The following is an 18,058-nucleotide window of genomic DNA, read 5'->3' on the forward strand; positions in this document are numbered from 1 at the left end:
TCCCCTCCCTCCAAGACAGAAGCCTGAAAGCAGAATAACAGGCAGAGATTTAACAGTTTCCCCCAAAGCCTGGGATGGCATTCAACGACGCGTGAATGGTATAAGCAGAGTTGAGCTGGTTCTTTCAAAAGAACTGTGTGAAGCCTTTGCAAACGCTGTACTTGAACAAAAGGGAAAGTATTTATTTCTGTGAGGTCTCCTTGGAACGGGGCAGCTGGGATCCCTGTTATGACTTAACGTATGAAAACCACAGTACAGATTCATCTTGTGCTTTGTAAGGGGAACGCTCCCAAGAATGCCTTCGACTCTAAAGGAAAGCATTCATATTTTAATCAAGAAGCAGGCATGGAGTCAGGACTCCAGGAATTTTTTCTCCCCCCCTGTCTGGACTCTCCCACAACACGCTGAAATTCCTTCTGACTGAATCAGAAATATACAAAAGTTGTGGAAAACATGTAAGTGTTTAACAAAATCATCTGCCAGAACGGGCACCATGAGGAAAAATTACATCACTTTTTTTAAGCACCAGAGCTCGTTAAAGCACCATTACAGTAAAAAGTGCACAATACACCGCTCTCCAATAAAAAGCGAGGAGGGTCTCTCCAGCGAGGCCCCGTAAGCTCTCCGAGCACGTGGCCAGGTCAGCTACACAGCAGCTCCCAAGTCTGAAGCCTCCCTCCCTGAATGAGAAGCCCCACCACCAGCGACCCCAGCCCACAGCCAGTTGCTTCCCTGCCTGGTCCCCAGGACACGCTCACAGCACTGTCCCAACCTAGTCCAGCCGTGCAGGAGCACTTTGGCAAGGACAGCAAAGAGCAGAGCCAGTCAGGCGCTCTGGACCGGCTGTTTCTCTACGTGGCGCACTTCACTAACGCTATTCAGTCTCCAGGAAGGTGTCCACCAGATCAGGAACACGCAGAAGGTTTCTACTCTACTGCTAGATCACTTTGTCCTGTTTTCCTCTGTCTGTAAGAAGGCAAATGTACTAAGCTATTAAATACAACCGCTGTATTGCAGTGCTCCCTACTCAACGACAAACACTGACAAACAGTGCCATTTGCCCTAATCACTAATGCAATGAAACACAGGTTTTTATTTTTCTAAATAGCTGCGTTTGTTCTCAGCTGTGAATCAAAAGCTACTGCGCAGCCCTGAACACCTCACCCAAGCCATGTGCAGGGTGGCCACTTTCCAGAAAGCCCAGCACCCTCCGTTCCTCTTCCACGCACCCAGAAGCTGCCAGAGCCCAACAAACAGCTCAGGGCTGCGGGCTTCCCGCACACGCCTGATGCCTCAAGCACAGCAGCCACTCCACAGCACAAATCTCTCAACCTAAATGGAGGAGGCAGCTTATGAATGTCTAATCCATGGCTAAGTAATTTGCTGTCAGCATCATTCAAAAGTCCTCTGAGAGCTGAGGCAGAATAGTTTCTTAAAGCCCTGAAGCCCTCCCATACTCAAGAGGAGCAAAGCTTATTTGTGACGGCTCTGACAATACTTAGCACAAAGTTTTTCTCCAGTACACGGCACCGGACATCCCAGCCACTGAGTTTATGATTTGGTACTTAGTGTGGTCTTACCTCTGAAGAAAAAGTGTGTTCCTTGCACACTGGGGACACGGCCAACACAGATTTTCGCGCCAAAGAAGAAAGAAGACACGGCAGTCTAAAAGGCAAGCAGTTCTGAAACACCACCACAGGTCTCTCCCTGCAAGACTCTGCCCACTTCAGACCAGCTCCTACTTACATCAATTTCTCCATCATCAATTTCTCCATCATCCTCTTCTTTCTTCTTCTCCTTGAGGGGATCCTGGCCATCCTTTTCATCATCACTTTTGCCACTGGATTTTTTCTCATCTTCATGGGCATCATCTCCTTTCTCCTCTTCCTCATCATCCTCACCAGCAGCTTTCTCACCATCCTCCTCTGCAGCAGCAGCGCTTGGTTCCTCAGGAACCTCCTCATCATAGTCCAACTCATGCTCATCTAGTTCACGGGTAACAGAGGACGCTTCATCACCAAGGTCATTTGTCCTGTCTTCCTCCTCTCCTTTGTGAGGCGGAGGGCTCTTCAGCTCCCCACTCTGCTCATTGTTGTCAGACTCCTGAGACTTGGTTTCACTTAAGCGATCCTCTTCATCTGAGTGGTTCTCCTCTTCACCATGACCCAGTCCCCTGGCTGCATCCTCCTCTTCCTCTCCCAGGACACTGCCTTGCCCACCTTCTCCATCAAGTTCCCGCTCTGAACCGCTCTCCTTCAGGACTTCCTCATCAGAAAGCTGCTGGTCCTCTTCATCAGGAGAGCAGGGGTTTCTCTCAGGGCTGTCGGAAACGTCCATCAGTACCCAATAATCTGCAGAGGGTAGAAAACAACACTTGTTACGGGGAAACAAGCTGGGAAATCAATAAAGACTTACCTTGCAGAGTTTGTACTCTTGTATTTCACCTCCTAAAAAAGAAAAGGTTGCTTGAATTTATGAACATTATTTATCTTACTACCTTCAAAAAGAAAATATAGAGTTTAAACTGCATAAAGAACCGATTCCAATATTGTCCCAGACTAGATAGGAGTGTGCTGGGTTTTCTATAAACGCACGGCATCGCGGGCTGCACAGGCTGCTGAAGAGGCACAGGAGCACAACTCACAGTGATGCTGGAAAAAAGGTCAGTATATTTACAGGACTTGTTACACGCAGAATAGATATGAAAGCAAGGACGGAGTGCATTCATGAAAACTCTTGGATATTTAATACGGTTTGATTTAGCCAGCACACACGTTGCCATCTAATCTCCACCAGTGAAGATTCACAATTCCTTCAAAGAAGCAGATCAACTTCCTAACTGCCTGCGTCATGCACTTCCACTAAAAGCTCAATAGGAATAAATTAAAAATTAGATATCTGCTTAGAATAAGCATAGTAAATGCAACAGGAAGGGAGAAGATGCAAAGCAGGAAAAAAAACCCCATGCCATACATCTATTTATTTTACTCCAGAAAACAAAAAAAACCCCATGAATTACAGCAGAACTGCCTGACCCAGGGAGCTGGTTGAGCTGTCTCTTACTAGGAAAATTACTGGTTCACACCTAGACAAAAGCTCTCGGAGATTAAAAGCTCTTACACTTCAGCTGTGGTCTCTTGCTGTAGCCCAATAAACAACGACACCAACTCCTTCCTTGCCCCTCTCAGCAATAACCAACAGCGCTCGGCTGCAGGAGAGCCCAAGCTGGGAAAGGTGCCTCAGCAGGTTTTCCAGCACCGAGGCAGCCGACACTCAGAGATAAAAGCACCGGCTGTAGCTCTCTGGCTGTACCAGGGGAACAGTTCAGAGGCTCCTCTCAAGGTGGCACCTTTCCAGGGGATGAAATAGTCGCTGTTTCAGCGTGTGCCACCTGCTCCTCCAAACCCAGAAGTCTGTACAGGAACAAGCTCGGGCAGCCACCAGACAGAAATGAAAAGCTAAAGACAAACCCAAGGCTTACAGAAGCGTATTTAGGATACTTAATATGTACCATGTTTTACTTTAGCTGCTCCTAGCTACAGCCTCTCTACAAACACATTTACTCCAGTGCACATTTACTTCACCTTTTCCTGACCCACCCCGTCACTTTTCTCTGCCGTCCTCCTCCAACTGGTTGTGCATCGCTGAGGTTATTATTTACCACAGGTTATAATTTACCATCAAAGAGCGAGAGCAGACAGGCAGAAGGCACAGCAAACCGCGGCATCCAAACAGACTGCCACGCGCTGTAAACACGACCAAAGCAAATCCAGGCTTTCTCAGCGTCTGACACCCAAAACATTTCGGTAATGAGAGAACTGGAGTCTTCAGTGCTGAAATATGGCAGGATGGCAAGCGCGGGGAGCACGAAATCAGGAAGGCATGACAGCTTTGTTACCCGCGCTACTCATCTGCTTCTTCATAAACTTCCCTGGACCAGGGCTGGGAATTGTCTTTATGTCTCGTACGCTGACAGATGTATTGTCATCACAGAGAGCATCTCCTGCCTTCGCTGCAGTGAAGACATTATTAGCTGGTATTTGCAGCAAACTCTTAAGATAAAAGTCACGCTCAAGAAAACGCTGCTCATTATGCTATGGGAGGTCTGCAGAGAAGGAGCTAAGAGCATTTCTCAAAAATAAAAAAGAAAAAGCCCTCCAGAAGCAGTACAATTCTGAATGTTAGTAAGCAGCAACTCTGCTCTACTTCATGTCTTCAAAGCCCTGCGCAAACATGAGCTAATTTATAAATGTGAGGATGATCTAAACATTTGACAGGGCCTCGAGCAGCAAAGCGTCACATTTTGAGCTTCCTACCTTCTACTCTTCTTTCTCTACACATTCGGAGAAGCTGGCTCTTGCTCACAAGCAAAGTTGTGATTTTACCGAAAAGTTAAAAGCCAAAAAAAAAGACAGCAATTGCCTCCCGGTGATGGTGGCTCTGGGCAGTTAAACAAGATGTAACCTGAAACAAATTATATTCTTACTGCGTATCTAAAGGCTGATGCCGGGTTCATAAACGCTTACACAAATTGTTACTGGCTTTAAGAGCGAGTTTGCAGCAGTGATTTTAATTGCCTAATGCCTGAGAAGCTACACTTCGCGTGCACGTAGAACAACTTAGCCTATGACGTCTGAAAGGTCAGCCTTACGAGGCCAGTAGAAATACAAAAGCTGTCAAGGGCAGATGTATCCAGGAAATTTGTTTCCCCGATTTCTTGCAAATAAGCAGCACCAAAGAAAAAGCGTTTAAGTGAACCAAACGCCTTTCTGCATGCGACATCATGACCTTTAGAAGGATGCGGGAAAACAAATACGAACGCATTCTCAGCACCAGTTAAAAACACTCACCTCCACCGGCACCTACTGCAGCTATTTATAAAAATCCAGTGCACCCGTCACTTACAATAATTTCCTATTAATTTCCATCAGCAGAAGCAATAAGAAACACAATAAATGACAGCCCAGTTGAAAAGGGCTCACAACATCCAGGCAGTCCGTTTTTGGTACGCGCTTCCCTGGATTCAAGCGCAAGTTTGCCTTCGGCAACAGATCTTACATCCTCCCAGCGCCTCTGTCTGCGCAGGCAGCGACGCAACGCACGGAAGCACTTATAGCTCCTCTATCGCCTCTTACATCAAATGATTTTGGCGAGAGCCACAGTTCAGCCAGGAGGCAAGAAAAGATACCCCAAAACCAACCAACCCAATTTTTGCTTCTATCTTATGTGCAACAGCACGGAAATGTCCCAAAGGAAACGCGCGACATGCAAAGGTAAAGTTACAAGCATTAAAAAAAAATAAAAAAAAAAAGGAGATGGAAATGAAAAGAAAAGCGTCAGACTAGTTATGGAACAGGACTAGAGAGTTTCTGCTGCTTGACGGCGAGATACCGCTCCAGCAGCCATCCAAAAGTCAGGCTAGCCTCTCACTGCCACAGCAACTCCTCCCGCACCGGGGGAGACCGAGACGATAACATCTCCTCCAGCCATTCCCCAAGGCTCTGAGCCCAGGAGGAGAGCGAGGGAAGAAGGTGTAGCACCCCAATAACAAGCCTTCAGGCAACAGCAAAGTCGCAAAAGCACGGTCTGAGCTGGGAGAGTGCCTTAGCGCTCAGCTTATCAGTATTACTTGTAGTCATTCATTTATAGAAAAAAAAAAAAAAAAAAAGAAATAACTGAACATTATGAAAGGCAGGAGTACCACAGTAAGAATTTTGTGAAGTGCTAGAGTACTTGCTCTAGCCACTCAAGCTTCCTTTCAAGCTCCAAAGGATTTATTCTGTGCACAGTCGCAAGCTGAATCCTGGTTTGAAGCACACGTCCCAAGCGCTGCCTCAGAATAATCTGCAAGTCACAGTTTATCCCGAATCTCTGGAATCCTGCAAGGTTTTTGGAAGTGCTTTTTTAGGGAGGAGGATTGGGTGGTTTTTTGTTTCTTTGGGTTTTTTTTTTTTGCTTTCCATTCTCCTTTAGTTACCCATACAGGTGAATACCAGAAACACCTTAGAAGAATGTCCACAAGGAAGCATTTCACACTGACATAAGTAGTAGAGCAGAAGTCCACAGGCTCCATCCCTCATCATGAGCTTGGAAATCTTGTGCCTTAAAACCAAGCCAGTTTCTTACTGTCTTCAAAACCAGTTATAAAAGCAAAAAATTAACTTCTAACCTACAGATAAGACTGTTTGACTTGTAGCTTAGGATGATGGGGCAAGAAGCAGGTATATAATAATACTTCTCACTGAGCAGTGTTTCATCTTCTGAGGTTTTTTAAAATTACAGCTGTTCAGGCAGAGCTGCCTTTGGCCAAAGCTGCACAACCCCTTCTCTTACAAAACTGACTTCACTTGCTCGAAGCGCGTGCCATTTTCATTTTCAGTGCTGTGAGCTACGGCTTGCATACAGTGGAACAGATATGCTCCTTCTAAGCAAGCCATCTGCGTGGCCATCGTCACCTGCAAGGACTTGGGACGCAAGAATGAAGGGGTCCGTCTCGTTCTCTGCTCCCATTTAAGTCTCACAGCCTTACTGGAAAACATTTATACAGAAAAAATTATACAGATTCCCCCCACACCCTCTCACACAGGTAAAAAAGCACCGTGCCTTGAGGAGGTGTTAGGGAAACTTAAGTTCATCTCCTTCAGCCACACTACAATATGTTTTTTCTATGGCAGCGCAGCGTTTCACGGACCCATGTTCTGACTCTGCAGCTCTCGACAACGCCTATTGCTGGCAGGAGGCTCAAACTCTGTTTCTTATTGCTCTGTGTTGTGCTGGTTTCAACCAGAACTCATGAAAAGTTTGAGCAGCATCCTCAATCAGGCCAAGGATGTGAAGCTTTGTGTACAACTGACTTGCTGCTGCAGGTAGAGTCTTGGCAGCAGATGAACTGGAACCAGTATGGAAAGGATGGCAGCTTACTCTAACCCACAGCAGCACCTAAAGGATAAAGCTGTGAGTTAAGACGGGATTTAAAACAGCCACCGAGAGAAAAATACTCCTGGCAAGCATTAGTTCCATCCATTAAAATCCTCCCTCCAAGGCTTAGCCTCTATACGGTGCCACAAAAAGGTTTTTCCAAGTGAAAAAGGAGCACATCTTGGATATAGGACAGGAACCAACGGCTCAGAGGGTTCCAGTGCCTCCAGCAGCAGGAAGGCACAGAGTACCCTCAAGAAAACTGGAGCTTCCCTTGTGAAATCCTATAAATCGTCAGTCAGGTGGCAAGAACCAAGCTCCTACCCAACCTCTGCACCGGCCCAGCAGAGCCCTCACAGCTCCTGGGGCGTTCACGGGACAGACACTGCCAGGCAGAGGCCAAGGGAACCTCTCTGTGACAGCAGAAAGGGCTTTTTCTCCTTTCTCACAGCCAAACAGCTCGATGTAAAAAATCAAAGCATTTCTATCCATCAGATACAGGAAAACCAGGGGTTAATGCAGAACAGAAAAGTTCCGGAACGTGGACTAAGTCCAGCCACAAGCACGGGCAAAGAATGATGCCTTGAGGAGAATGAATGGGAAATAGCGCTGACAGGGCAGGTGAGAAGAGAAACAAACAACAAAATCGTTTTGGGAACAAAGAACAGGAAAACAGAAGCAAAACAGAAGCAACGGGCAGGAACAACAATGGGGAAAAAAACATGGAAGAGCAGCAACAATAGGAGAAGGAAACAAAATGCCTCGTGATCCAGGAAAGGAGCATCACATAAAACCGAAAAAGCTTGGAGAACAAAAGCGAAGCCCCCAGTCCTTCACTTTGAATGAAAGTATGGTCGTTAACAGCGTTAATTAACCAAAACACACGCTTATCTGCCACCCTTAGAGAAGCACTGACTTTGAAGATGTACAGCAAACTTCCATTACCTGGCAGCTGCCAGGAGAGCCTGTAATGCAGAAAGAGGAGCTGCCTTTCGGTATTAATTTGAGAGAACCGCTTGGCGACAGCCGTTTTCAGCCAGCTGATTTTTAAAGAGCTCGGAGAGCTCCGATCCAGACCACCGACGCCGAGGCAATACGCTGGCGCTACAGTGGCTTTCCGTCAGGCAGATTTTGGGACTGACACCTGAAGAGAAACGATGCCGTAAGCAGCTGGAGTTTGTTTTCACAGCGTGACTGATTTTCCTACTGCTGGAGCACAGGCGGCTCTTCCTGCAGCTCTCTGCTGGCAAATGCTAATTTTGAATTATCGGCGCTCGGTCCCACGACAAAATAACCACGCTCGTTCCTGTAGGATTCACGAATAACCACGCTCAGGAGTCTAACTTCGCTCAGAACATCGGACCAGAGATCTTGCAAAGAGCTGTCTTGATTAGACCACAACCTTTTTCCTCAATCTAAGCAAATCCTAGGAAGACGAGGGGGAAAAAAAAAAAAAAAAAAAAAATCACCCCTTGGAGGTGCTGCTGTCGCTACAGCCAACTGTTCACAGCTGTTTCAGGAGAGCTGAGCTACCGGTGGCAGTAAAAGAAAATACTGTTAGTGCAGATGCTGAACGGACACCTCTGACAAGAGACGGTCCTGCTGAGGTCACTCGCGGAAGGATTTTAAACCCACGGGGGATGTACCCACCCACCCATCACAGGGTGGGCCCCCAGGTGCAGCTGGCACCGCTGTGGGTTCCCAGTCCTTCTCCCTGCTCCCCCTTCACCCCAGCTGCCCCCTCCGCATCTCCCTTACCTCACGGGGCCTCCTGCCAGGCTGAGGTCCTCCTCCTGTGCCCCCCGGGCCGAGGCTGCTGGCGCTCTCCCTGTTCCCACCTGCCTGGGGAGGGAGGGAGGACGGTCAGAGCTGTCTGCACCCCTGGGCTCCCCCCACAGCCCCCTTTCCCCAGCATCCGCCCCTCGGGGCTGCCCCCCCCCGCCGAGACGGGGCGGCTCTCCCCAAATCCCCCCACAAACGAAGGGTTCGCCACCCCAAGCACCCCCTGCTCCATCCGCGCTCCCGCTATGGGGCTGCCCTCGCCAACCCCCCCGGCTCTAACCCGCCCTCCCGTCGCCTCCAACCGCCGTTTCCCCCTCTCCGCGATCCCCCTTCCCAAACCGCACCCCCGCTCCGCGCTGGGCCCGCCCCCTCCCCAATTCCCAGCAAAAGCCACCCCTACCTTTCCACCCTCCCCCCCCACAACTCTGGGGGTGCCCCCGCTCCCCAGCATCCCCCACCGAGGCCTCCCCCCCACCGCCCGCGGCCTCTCCCCCCCCTGGCTGGGCCAGCGCCCGGTTCCGCCCCCCCCCTCCCCTGCGCTAGGCCGCAGCCGGCGCCCGCCGAGCGCGGCCGTGCTGGCAGGAGCTCACCTGTGCGGGCGGGCGCGGCGGGGCAGGCCGGGCCGGGGCGGCGGGGAGGTGCGGGGCGGCGGGGAGGCGCGGGGTGAGGAGGGGGCGGCGAAGCGGCGGCGGCGGCGCGGGACGGGACCGGGCCTCTACTCGCGGCGGCGCAGGGCGGCCATGGCGTGACGTCATCCAGGCGCGACGGCCCTCGCGCCGAGAGGGAGGAGGAGCCAGGCGGGCGCGCTCACCGCGCTACTTACGCTTCCCGCGCGCGCCGCCGCCCCCCCTCCCCGGCCGCGCCTTAAAGGGGACGCGCACGGCGGTGGAGGGGGGGAGGAGTGGGACACGCGTGCGCGCACGGGGAGGGATGCACGCGTGGATGCACGCGCGAGGAGGGGGGTGGGGGTGCGCGTGCGCGTGCGCGTGCAGGTGCGCAGAGATGCTACACGGGTACGCACGCGTGCACGCGCAGGGGCGCGCCCAGGTAGGCACGCACGGGGGGAAAGTGCACGTGCGCGCAGGTAGGAGGGGCACGGGCCCCGCCCCCTGTGGCAGCAGGCGAGGAGGGGATTGGGTGCAGGCGGGAAGGGGCGGGGCTTTGGGGGATGGGGTGGGCGGAGCCTCGGGGCGACAGGTACATAAGGTGAGGGCGGGGGCGGGGGGGGGCGGTGGGCGGAGCCGGGCCGAGGGGAGGTGGGATATGGGATATGGGATATGGGATATGGGATATGGGATATGGGATATGGGATATGGGATATGGGGGTGAGGATGCCCCCGACGCCCCCTCCCCACCCCACCCCAAGGGGCCGGGGCGAGGCCGCAGCCCCCCACCCGCCTTCGCTCCAGCGCTGACTCAGCGCCCCGCTTTGCGCAAGAGCCGCGCTGGCAGGCGGACCCTGCCCCGGCCAAAGGGCAGGCCCGGCCCCGGTGACGTGCTGGTGGGACGGGGCATCCCGGAGCTGGAGAGGTGGCTGAATCCTTCCCTCCCCGGCAGGCTGGGCCGCGCTCCGTGCGAAGATGGACTACGCCAAATCCCTGAGCCAGCGGCTGGCCGCCCCCGTCTCCAAGTAAGTCGGGGGGGGGACGGGACGTGCGACCCCCCCTCCCTGCTCCGGCACCTCTCAGCTATCCCGAATGGATATGCCGATCCCCACTTGGGGGCTGGCGGTGCGTCTCGGGTCACCGCGATCCTCTCCATCCCTCCCCTCAGATGCGTTTCGGCGAGCGCCTCCGTGACCCAGCAGCTGCTGTCGAGCCCGACCCCTCGCCCCCGGCCCTACCGCGTCTGCAACTGGGACCGCAGCCTGCGCAAGGGCCTGATGGCGCGCAGCCTGGCCGACCTGCTGCGCCAGGTGAGCTGCGGGACCGTCCGTCCGTCTGCCGGGCGGCCGCCCGTCCGCTCGAACGGGTGGTGGGCCAGCCGCCCCCCCCCCCCCAACCCCGCTGACCCCCAGCGCCCTCGCAGGCTCAGAGCGCCCTGCTCGCCCCGGGTCCCGTCTCGCTGGTGCTGGATGAGGACGGCACCGCGGTGGAGACGGAAGCTTTTTTCCAAACGCTGGAAGACGGCGTGGTGCTGATGGCCCTCGGCAAGGGGCAGAGCTGGACGGCCTCCGAGGTGGGTGCACCCCTGGGGTGGGCGACGGTGGGGGGGGGAGGGCAGGAGCCTGGTTTGTCCCATGCTGGGATCAGCGGGGTGATGATGCTGGTACCTGGGATGCTGGGTGAGGTGGGACCAGGAGGGTGGGTAACCCCCGTCCCGCCCTCCCTTAGACGCCCGGCTACCAGCTGAGCCTGTCCCACAAGCCCCCTCGGAGGATCGACGTCGCCTGCGTCACCTTCGATCTCTACAAGACCAACCCGCGGGACCTGGGCTGCCTCAACGTCAAAGCCACGCTCTACGGCACCTACAGCATGTCCTACAACCTGCGCTGCCGCGGCGCCAAGCGCCTCATGAAGTGAGTCGCCGGGCTGGGAACGGGGATGCTGCAGCGGGTGGGTGGGGGGGGGGATAACGACGACACCAGTCCCACTGCCCACCCCACCCCTCAAAAAGGGCCGCTCACCCCTCTTTCTTCCCCCCACCCCGACCCAGGGAAGCCCTGCGCTGGACGCTCTTCACCATGCAGGCCACCGGCCACGTCCTGCTCGGCACCTCCTGCTACGTGCAGCAGCTCCTGGACGCCACCGAGGAGCCGAAGGAGCTGGAGGGCAGCCCCCCGCCGCAGAGCCTCCTGCCCCGCAGGAAGACGCTGCAGTGAGGCTGGGCTGCCCTGTCACCCCCTCCACCCCATTCCTGGGGGTCCCCACACCCCCCTAGGTCAATGCTGGGTGGGGGGGGGGAGGCTGTCACGGTGCCTGGCGCTCTCCTCGCACGCTGCTGAGCGCGGCCAGCTCGTCGCTGTGGCGTCGACTGCTCTGTAAATATATTTATTTAAGCAAAGCTCCGCTGAATCCGGCCGCGTCTCGTCTCGCTTCTGCTGGGTGAGGGGTTTTGGGGGGGGGGGGTCAGGCCCCTTGCCCCACTGGGCACACTGGGGCCGTGCTGGGCGGTGGCGCAAGAGGGTGCAAGGAGGGGAACCTGTCGCAAGTGCTTCCCCAAGGGAGCCTTCATCCTCCTCCTCCTCCTCACCCCGGCTGGCACATGGGGCACAGAGCTGGGGAGCAAGCTGTGAGGAGGGGGTGGTGCAGAGGGGCTCTGTTCCCCCCCCAATTTTGCTGGCACAGGCCCCTTCTTGCCCCGTTCACAGGGACAAAAGCCGCCCCCACCCCGCGCTGCTGCCGCTCAGGACCCCGACTGCGCCGCTGGCACCCAGGGCCGGGCTGGATCCGAGCCGTGGCGGGGGGGGGGGGGGCGAGGGGGTTGGCCCCCCCATTGACAGCCCCAGCCTTGCACAACTGGTCCCACAGCGCTGGGGATACCAGACTGGGAAACAAACTGGAGGCAGGGGTGACACCGGGTTACGCCGGACGTGGCAGGGACAACTGGGAGCGGGCACTGGGTCCCTGATACGCAAGCCCCGCCAGCCAGGGTGGGCAAGCTGGGAGAGAGTGGGGACGCCCCGCTGCCCACCCACGCTGTACTGGGAAGCACTGGCAGCGTCCCGCGGGCCCGGCTTTCTCAGACGTGTTTATTTCTGTACACACGTATACACACGCTGCACTATCCTCACCTTCGGTGCCGTCCGCCTGCGGGGGTCCGCTCTGCGGCGGGGGGCACCCGCACGACTCTCAGGGTGCCCAGGGCCGAACCCAGCCGCGCCGTGCCCCCTCCCCATCCCTGTAGTGTCTGCTTGGGGGGGGCAGAGCCCCCCTGGCCGGGGCAGGGCCACATACCTTCCGCCCTGCCTCAGGTTTCCCCCACCAGCACCGTGCTCCCCTCCGCTCCCCGCAGGGTCCTCAGCCCGGGACCCCCAACCTGGGGGGAACTTTGGGAATACCAGAGCGATCTCTGGATGCTGAAGCCGGCCCGACGGAGCCTCCCGGGGGTCCTCCGTCACCCCGACCCCTGCAAAGCAGGGGATGGGGGTGCTGGGCATGGGTTCCCGGTCCCAGAGCCCCCCCGAGTGATGGTGGGGGGCCGTGGTGGGGGTCTTTACTTGACGTGCTCGGCGGCGTGGGAGGAGCAGTAATACTTCTTGTGGGCGATGAAGGTGGAGAGGCTGCTGAACTTGATGTTGCAGAGGCGACAGTACCTGTGGTTGCCGTTGGGCACAGGGCCGGGCACAGCCTTGGCCGGGGGGGTCTGCACCCCCCTGTCCGTATAGCTGGGGGGCGTGGGGGGCTTGCGATTGGCTTCCCGCAGTCCCTCGGGTGCTCCGGGCGAAGCGGGGGGCCGGGGGCTGCCGCTGCCGTCCCGTCCCTCCTTGCTGTCGAAGCTGTCCCGGCGGAGACGGGGCGTGGGCGGGTGGGGGGGCGACGCCGCGGGCAGCGGGGGCTCGGGCGTCCTGCTGGCACCGGGGGCCGGGGTATCGGGGAGCCCCTGCCCGGCCACCGCCGGCTTGGCCACAAAAAGCCCGTGGGCATTACGGAAGTGCTCGAGGAGATCGCCCTTGACGGCCCCGTTGAGGGGACAGTAGGGACAGGCCGAGAGGGGTCCCTTCGCCCCCGGGGGTGCCAGGGGACCCTTGAGGTGACGCTGCAGCGAGTCCGCTCCGGACGCACTGGGGTAGGGGCCGCCGGGGCTGCCGGCCGGGGCCGCCCTGGCCCGCACGCCTTCGGGGTCCTCCTCGCCGGGGCTGCCGGGGCTTCGCCGACCCTTGAGGGGGGCGGGCACGGCCCCCTTCATCTTCTGGAGGTGCTCGAGGGTGCGGGGCTGCAGCGGGGTGGCCGGGCACTGGTATTTTTTGTGAGCCAGGTAGCTGTCGAGGCTGTTGAAGCTGATGCGGCAAGCGGTGCATTCGTGGTAATCGGCCAAGGGCAGCAGCGGCGCCGGCACCGGGTCGCCCTGCCGCCGCGGTTTCTTGCTCAGATCGATGGGACCGTCGGCGTCCGGGCTGGAACGGGGCGACGGGGCGGCTCCCGGCGGGTCGGGGGCTGGCGGCGGGTCGGGGGCCGGCGGGGGTTCGGCGGGGTGGCGAGCGACCCCGTGGATCTCGTAGAGCTTGCGGCGTTTGCGGGTGCGGAGGGGCTGGGGTACGAAGGGGACTTTGGGGGCGCTGGGGCGGCGGAGTGGGGGGTCGTGGCGGGAGGCGCAGTAGAAACGCTTGTGCACCACGTAGGTCTCGTGGCGGCTGAAGCGGATGTTGCAGGCCTCGCACAGCGTCTTGCTGGGGTCCTCGTCCCCCTCGTCCCCCGCTGAGCTGCTGGGGCTCTGGCTGTCCTCGCTGCACCGCCCTGACCCCCCCTCCGCCTCGGGGGACCCCGCTTTGCCACCCACCTCCTCCGCTTTCACCACCTCCGGCGGGGCGGCCGGCGGCGTGGCATCCCGGCCGGCATCCCCGTCCCCCTGCCCGTCACCTGCCGGCGGGGACAGCAGCGTCCCCGAGGCCGGGGGACCCTTGGGTGCCCCGGGGGGGGCTTTGAGCTTGCGGGTCCCGGGGGGGCTGTCTTCGGCGAGGTGCCGGCTGGAGCAGTAGAGGCGTTTGTGCACGTAGTAGTTGTTGATGTTGTTGAAGGTGATCTCGCATTCGAAGCACGTGGCACCCTTGGGCACCGGCGCGCCGGCGTAGACGGCGGGCGGCACCGCGCCGCCGTGGCCCTGCTTCAGCCGGCTGTGCACCAGCTCCGACATCTTCGCCAGGATCTCCGACGCCTGCGGCACCACCGCGGCTTCGTGGCCGAAGACGTACTGGGGCAGGAAGACGGTGCCGCCAGCTGCGCCCGTCCCCGGTTCGCTGGGCACCGGGCTGGAGCCCGGCGTGGGGCTGGCGAGCTCTGACTTGACCTTCGCCGAGGGGAGGCTGCGGGGGGACGAAGTCCGGGAGCAGGCGTCGGGGCTGCCGCCCCCCTCCCCGGGGCCTCCGCTTTTCGGCGCCTCCGCCTCACTCACTGGGCTGCCGCCGGGCTCCTCCTTGATGCGGATGGCCTCGCCGGACGAGGAGGAGGAAGACGAGGAGGATGATGATGATGGACCTTCCCCGTTCTGCGGCTGGGCAGGCGGCGAGAGCTTGCCGGCCTTGGCATCGGGGGGCGAGGCGGGCTGCGCCGAGGGGGGCACGGTGTCGGGGCCGGGCAGGGGGCCGTGCAGCACCACGTGCTGCGGCAGCGCCGGCAGCCCCTCGGGCAGGAACGCCGGCAGGCTGCACTTCCGCAGGGACGCGTTGTTCGTCTGGCTCAGCCCTGCTGAGGGGAGAGAGGCCCCGGCGTCACCCGGCGTCAACCCACGTCCCCGGCACAGGGGTGCTCACCCCGTCCCTCCCCGTGGCTGGAGCCGTTTGGGGCCGTGGCCCTGCGTGGCGACGCCGGGCTCTAGGTGGGACGCTGGCACGCGTCCCCGCCGCAGCCCGCGGTACCTACCGGGGGCGAGGGGTTTGGCGGCGGGCAGGGCCGGCCCTGGCGAGTAGACCTCTCCCTTGGAGCCCGGCTGGCAGATCATGTGGTTGGTGACCAGGTGGCTGTAGAGGATGTCCCTCGTTGTGGAGATGAAGCCGCAGCTGTGGCAGACGCCTGGTGGAGAAAGTGGCATGGAGGGGCTGAGCGGGCAGGATGAGACCCACGGGGAGCTGGGTGTGCTGGAGGGGACGGGATGGGGCTGTCGCCGCCGGGCAGCGGTCACTCACCGTTCAGGGTGTCCGTGTGCACCTTCAGGTGACGCTCGCAGTTGGCTTTCGTGGTGAAAGCGGACAGGCAGATGAGGCAGACGAACGGCCGCTCTCCTGCGGGACGGACGGGGACACGGTCAGGGAAGGGGGACGGGGACGGCGGGGACACCCCACAGGTGCCGGCTGCGGGAAGCAGGACGCCCTCTCCATCGTTACGGCGCTGAGATTGGGAAGACCTACAAGCCAGCCGCCCCAAAACCAGTAACCCAACTGGGGCAAGATGGGAAACCTCATCTAACCGGTCACCGTGCTGCGGCCCCACCGGCTCCCGGGGACTCGCATGAGCCACGCCGCGCCGTGCCGTACCGCTGTGGCTCCGCATGTGGATCTCCAGGGAGCTGGCGCTGGGGCAGCTCTTCTTGCACTGCGGGAAGGGGCAGACGCGCTCGTTGGGGTAGCTCTCCTTGGGCTTCTCCTCCAGCGCGGGCGAGCCGGCGCTTTGCCGGCTGGCGCAGTAGTACATCAGGTGGGCTTGCAGGTTGCGCTCGCTCCGGTACCAGATCCCGCAATCCTTGCAGGGGAACACGTCCTCTGTGGAGGGGAAGGGACGTACATCACCTGCGCGAGGGGCTGGGGACCCTCCGGCACGGTCCCGGCACCGCGTCATCCCCCCACCCCGTCTCTGTCCCCGGGGACTCACTGTTGACCACGGCGGTGGCCAGGATGGCGGCCATGCCGGCCTGCTGCGGCAGCAGCTGGATGTCGGAGCGCAGCGCGGCCGGGTACGGCGACTCCCCGGGCTCCGCTTTCACCGCGTGGTGGTTGGGGACGGCCGGCGGCTCGGCCGCCACGAAGGCGCACACGGCCTCGTCCTCCCGCAGGGCACGCGTCGTCCGGCACCACAGGGCTTCGTCTGGCGGGGGGGGCGCGGGCAGCGGTCAGTGCGGGTCCCCCCCATCCTCCCCAGAGCCCCGTCCCGCTGCTCTCTGCCTGGCTCTGGGCCCCCCAGTCCCCTCTGCCCTCGTCCCCTCTGCCCCAGCAGCACCCAGTGCTTCCTCCCAGCCCGGCTGAGCCCCAGCTTGCCTGGAGATGGCGGTGTCTGCCCGCGCCCGAGCTCGCCTCGCGCTGCCTTTCGCACCAGCGCTTGCACCAACGCGTGCCGTAAGGCTTGCACGGACTCTTGCACCGATGCTTGCACCGAGTCTTACACCAGTGCATGCAGCAATGCTTGCAGCGACACTTGTGCTGAGTCGTGCAGCAACGCTTGCACCAATGTCTGCACTAATGCTTGCACTCACACTTGCACAGATTCTTGCACCAACACTTGCACCGAGTCTTACACCAGCGCGTGCAGCAACGCTTGTGCTGAGCCGTGCAGCAACGCTTGCGACAATGCCTGCACTAATGCTTGCACGGACTCTCACACGGATCCTTGCACCCAGTCTTACACCAGTGCGTGCAGCAATGCTTGCACCGACACTTGTGCCAACACCTGCACAGAGTTTTGCACCAGCACTTCCAGTAACGCTCACGCCGTCTCACACCACTGCACGCAGTAACGCTCGCACCAGTGCTTGTGCTGAGTCTCGCACCAACCCTTGCACCAACGCCTGCCGTAGCGCTCGCGCTGAGTCTTACACCAACACGTGCAGCAACGCTCGCGTCGGGCCTCGCGCCGAAGCTTGCACCGCGCCTTGCCCAAACTGCACCCAAGCAACGCTTGCACCAACATTTGCACGGGTCGCTGCACGCTGGGACCCTCCTCACGCCCCCCAGCACGGGGGGACAAGCCCCAGGGTCGGCCAGCGGTGGGCCACGGAGGTGGCGGGCAGACTTGGGGGGCACGGCTGGTGCTGGGACGGATGGGGCACACACCCACACCCCTGCCCTCACCCCAGCACCCGGGCAGCCATGCCTGGGCCCCCTCCCTGGCCCCCCCTCCCCATCACCGCCACGGCACCGGTACCGACCCTTCCTGTAGATGACGGCGTTGGCATCGGGCTCTCCGGGCACGAGGGGCAGCCGGGACAGCCAGCAGCTCTCGTCCCCCAGCACCAGCGTCACGGGTGGGCTCTGCGGGGGACAGGGAGAAGGCGGGGGGGTGAGCAGCGCTCCCCGAAACGGGCCGGGGTCAGCTCGCACCCGCATCTGCCTTCCTGCATCTCTAATGAATATTAACGAGCAGAGAGGCGGGGGGGGGGGGGAATTAATCTGCCTGATCCTCTGATGGCTGCCGCGGTAACGATATGAAATCTAATTATTTGTCCCAATATTTCTAAACCCTCCAACTCAGCCTGACAGTTGCAGCCGGTTGAGGCCTTATCACCGCCGAGGAGCCGAGCGCCGGCAGCGCGATAAACCCCGCGCGCACGCGCGTGCACGCCGCTGCGGGAACCCGCCTGCCCCTGCGGAGAGCGGGTGGGAATGGGGCTGGGGGCTCAGAGACCCCCCACCCCATGTGGGACGGGGACTATGGTGGCCCCTCCACGTCCCTGCACCCCGGCCAGGAGGGAGAGGAGGGTCTCTGTGGAGCGTTTGTGGGTTTGCTCTGCGTACAGGGGGGATCTATGGGCACCCCTCAACGGAGGGAGGCTC

The 18,058-nt window shown here is 59.2% G+C and overlaps 3 protein-coding genes across 6 annotated transcripts in view; 1 reads left to right on the forward strand and 2 right to left on the reverse strand.

The window, feature by feature from the left end:
- The window catches only part of ZC3H18 (zinc finger CCCH-type containing 18), a 45,812-nt gene extending 36,380 nt beyond the window's left edge, over positions 1–9,432 (reverse strand). Inside the window, exons 1-3 of the mRNA XM_086758092.1 lie at positions 9,291–9,432; positions 8,677–8,760; positions 1,747–2,351 (exon numbers count right to left, since the gene is read on the reverse strand). Coding sequence (XP_086614218.1) covers positions 1,747–2,337 — 591 coding nt within the window. The 5' untranslated portion in view covers positions 2,338–2,351; positions 8,677–8,760; positions 9,291–9,432. The remainder of the gene's footprint in view (positions 1–1,746; positions 2,352–8,676; positions 8,761–9,290) is intronic.
- Positions 9,433–9,608: 176 nt separating this feature from the next.
- On the forward strand, positions 9,609–11,703 carry CIDEC (cell death inducing DFFA like effector c). 2 transcript variants are annotated; one of them, XM_086758090.1, is made up of 6 exons: positions 9,609–9,747; positions 10,258–10,330; positions 10,474–10,615; positions 10,729–10,878; positions 11,034–11,218; positions 11,356–11,703. In XM_086758090.1, the coding sequence occupies exons 2-6, from the start codon at positions 10,281–10,283 to the stop codon at positions 11,519–11,521; spliced, it is 693 nt and encodes a 230-aa protein (XP_086614216.1). In that variant the 5' UTR covers positions 9,609–9,747; positions 10,258–10,280; the 3' UTR covers positions 11,522–11,703. The 2 variants fall into 2 exon arrangements, with proteins under 2 accessions (XP_086614216.1, XP_086614215.1); XM_086758089.1 differs by lacking the exon at positions 9,609–9,747 and having other exon boundaries at positions 10,038–10,330.
- A 669-nt stretch (positions 11,704–12,372) lies between these two features.
- ZFPM1 (zinc finger protein, FOG family member 1) overlaps positions 12,373–18,058 on the reverse strand; it is a 31,603-nt gene continuing 25,917 nt past the window's right edge. For all 3 annotated transcript variants that reach the window (XM_086757820.1, XM_086757818.1, XM_086757819.1), the window contains 6 exons: positions 17,434–17,536; positions 16,164–16,376; positions 15,830–16,054; positions 15,482–15,577; positions 15,219–15,368; positions 12,373–15,041 (listed from right to left, as the gene is read on the reverse strand). In XM_086757820.1, coding sequence (XP_086613946.1) covers positions 12,856–15,041; positions 15,219–15,368; positions 15,482–15,577; positions 15,830–16,054; positions 16,164–16,376; positions 17,434–17,536 — 2,973 coding nt within the window. In that variant the 3' untranslated portion in view covers positions 12,373–12,855. The remainder of the gene's footprint in view (positions 15,042–15,218; positions 15,369–15,481; positions 15,578–15,829; positions 16,055–16,163; positions 16,377–17,433; positions 17,537–18,058) is intronic.

Source organism: Chlamydotis macqueenii, chromosome 13 (assembly GCF_036417535.1).
Source record: "Chlamydotis macqueenii isolate bChlMac1 chromosome 13, bChlMac1.mat, whole genome shotgun sequence".
Classification (NCBI taxonomy): domain Eukaryota; kingdom Metazoa; phylum Chordata; class Aves; order Otidiformes; family Otididae; genus Chlamydotis; species Chlamydotis macqueenii.

Bases quoted from the DNA above. Each gene is read 5' to 3' on its own strand.
- CIDEC (XM_086758090.1), top strand. From the start codon at position 10,281: ATGGACTACGCCAAATCCCTGAGCCAGCGGCTGGCCGCCCCCGTCTCC. The intron at 10,616-10,728 runs GTGAGCTGCGGG...GCGCCCTCGCAG, and splicing joins TGGCCGACCTGCTGCGCCAG to GCTCAGAGCGCCCTGCTCGC. The intron at 11,219-11,355 runs GTGAGTCGCCGG...ACCCCGACCCAG, and splicing joins GGCGCCAAGCGCCTCATGAA to GGAAGCCCTGCGCTGGACGC.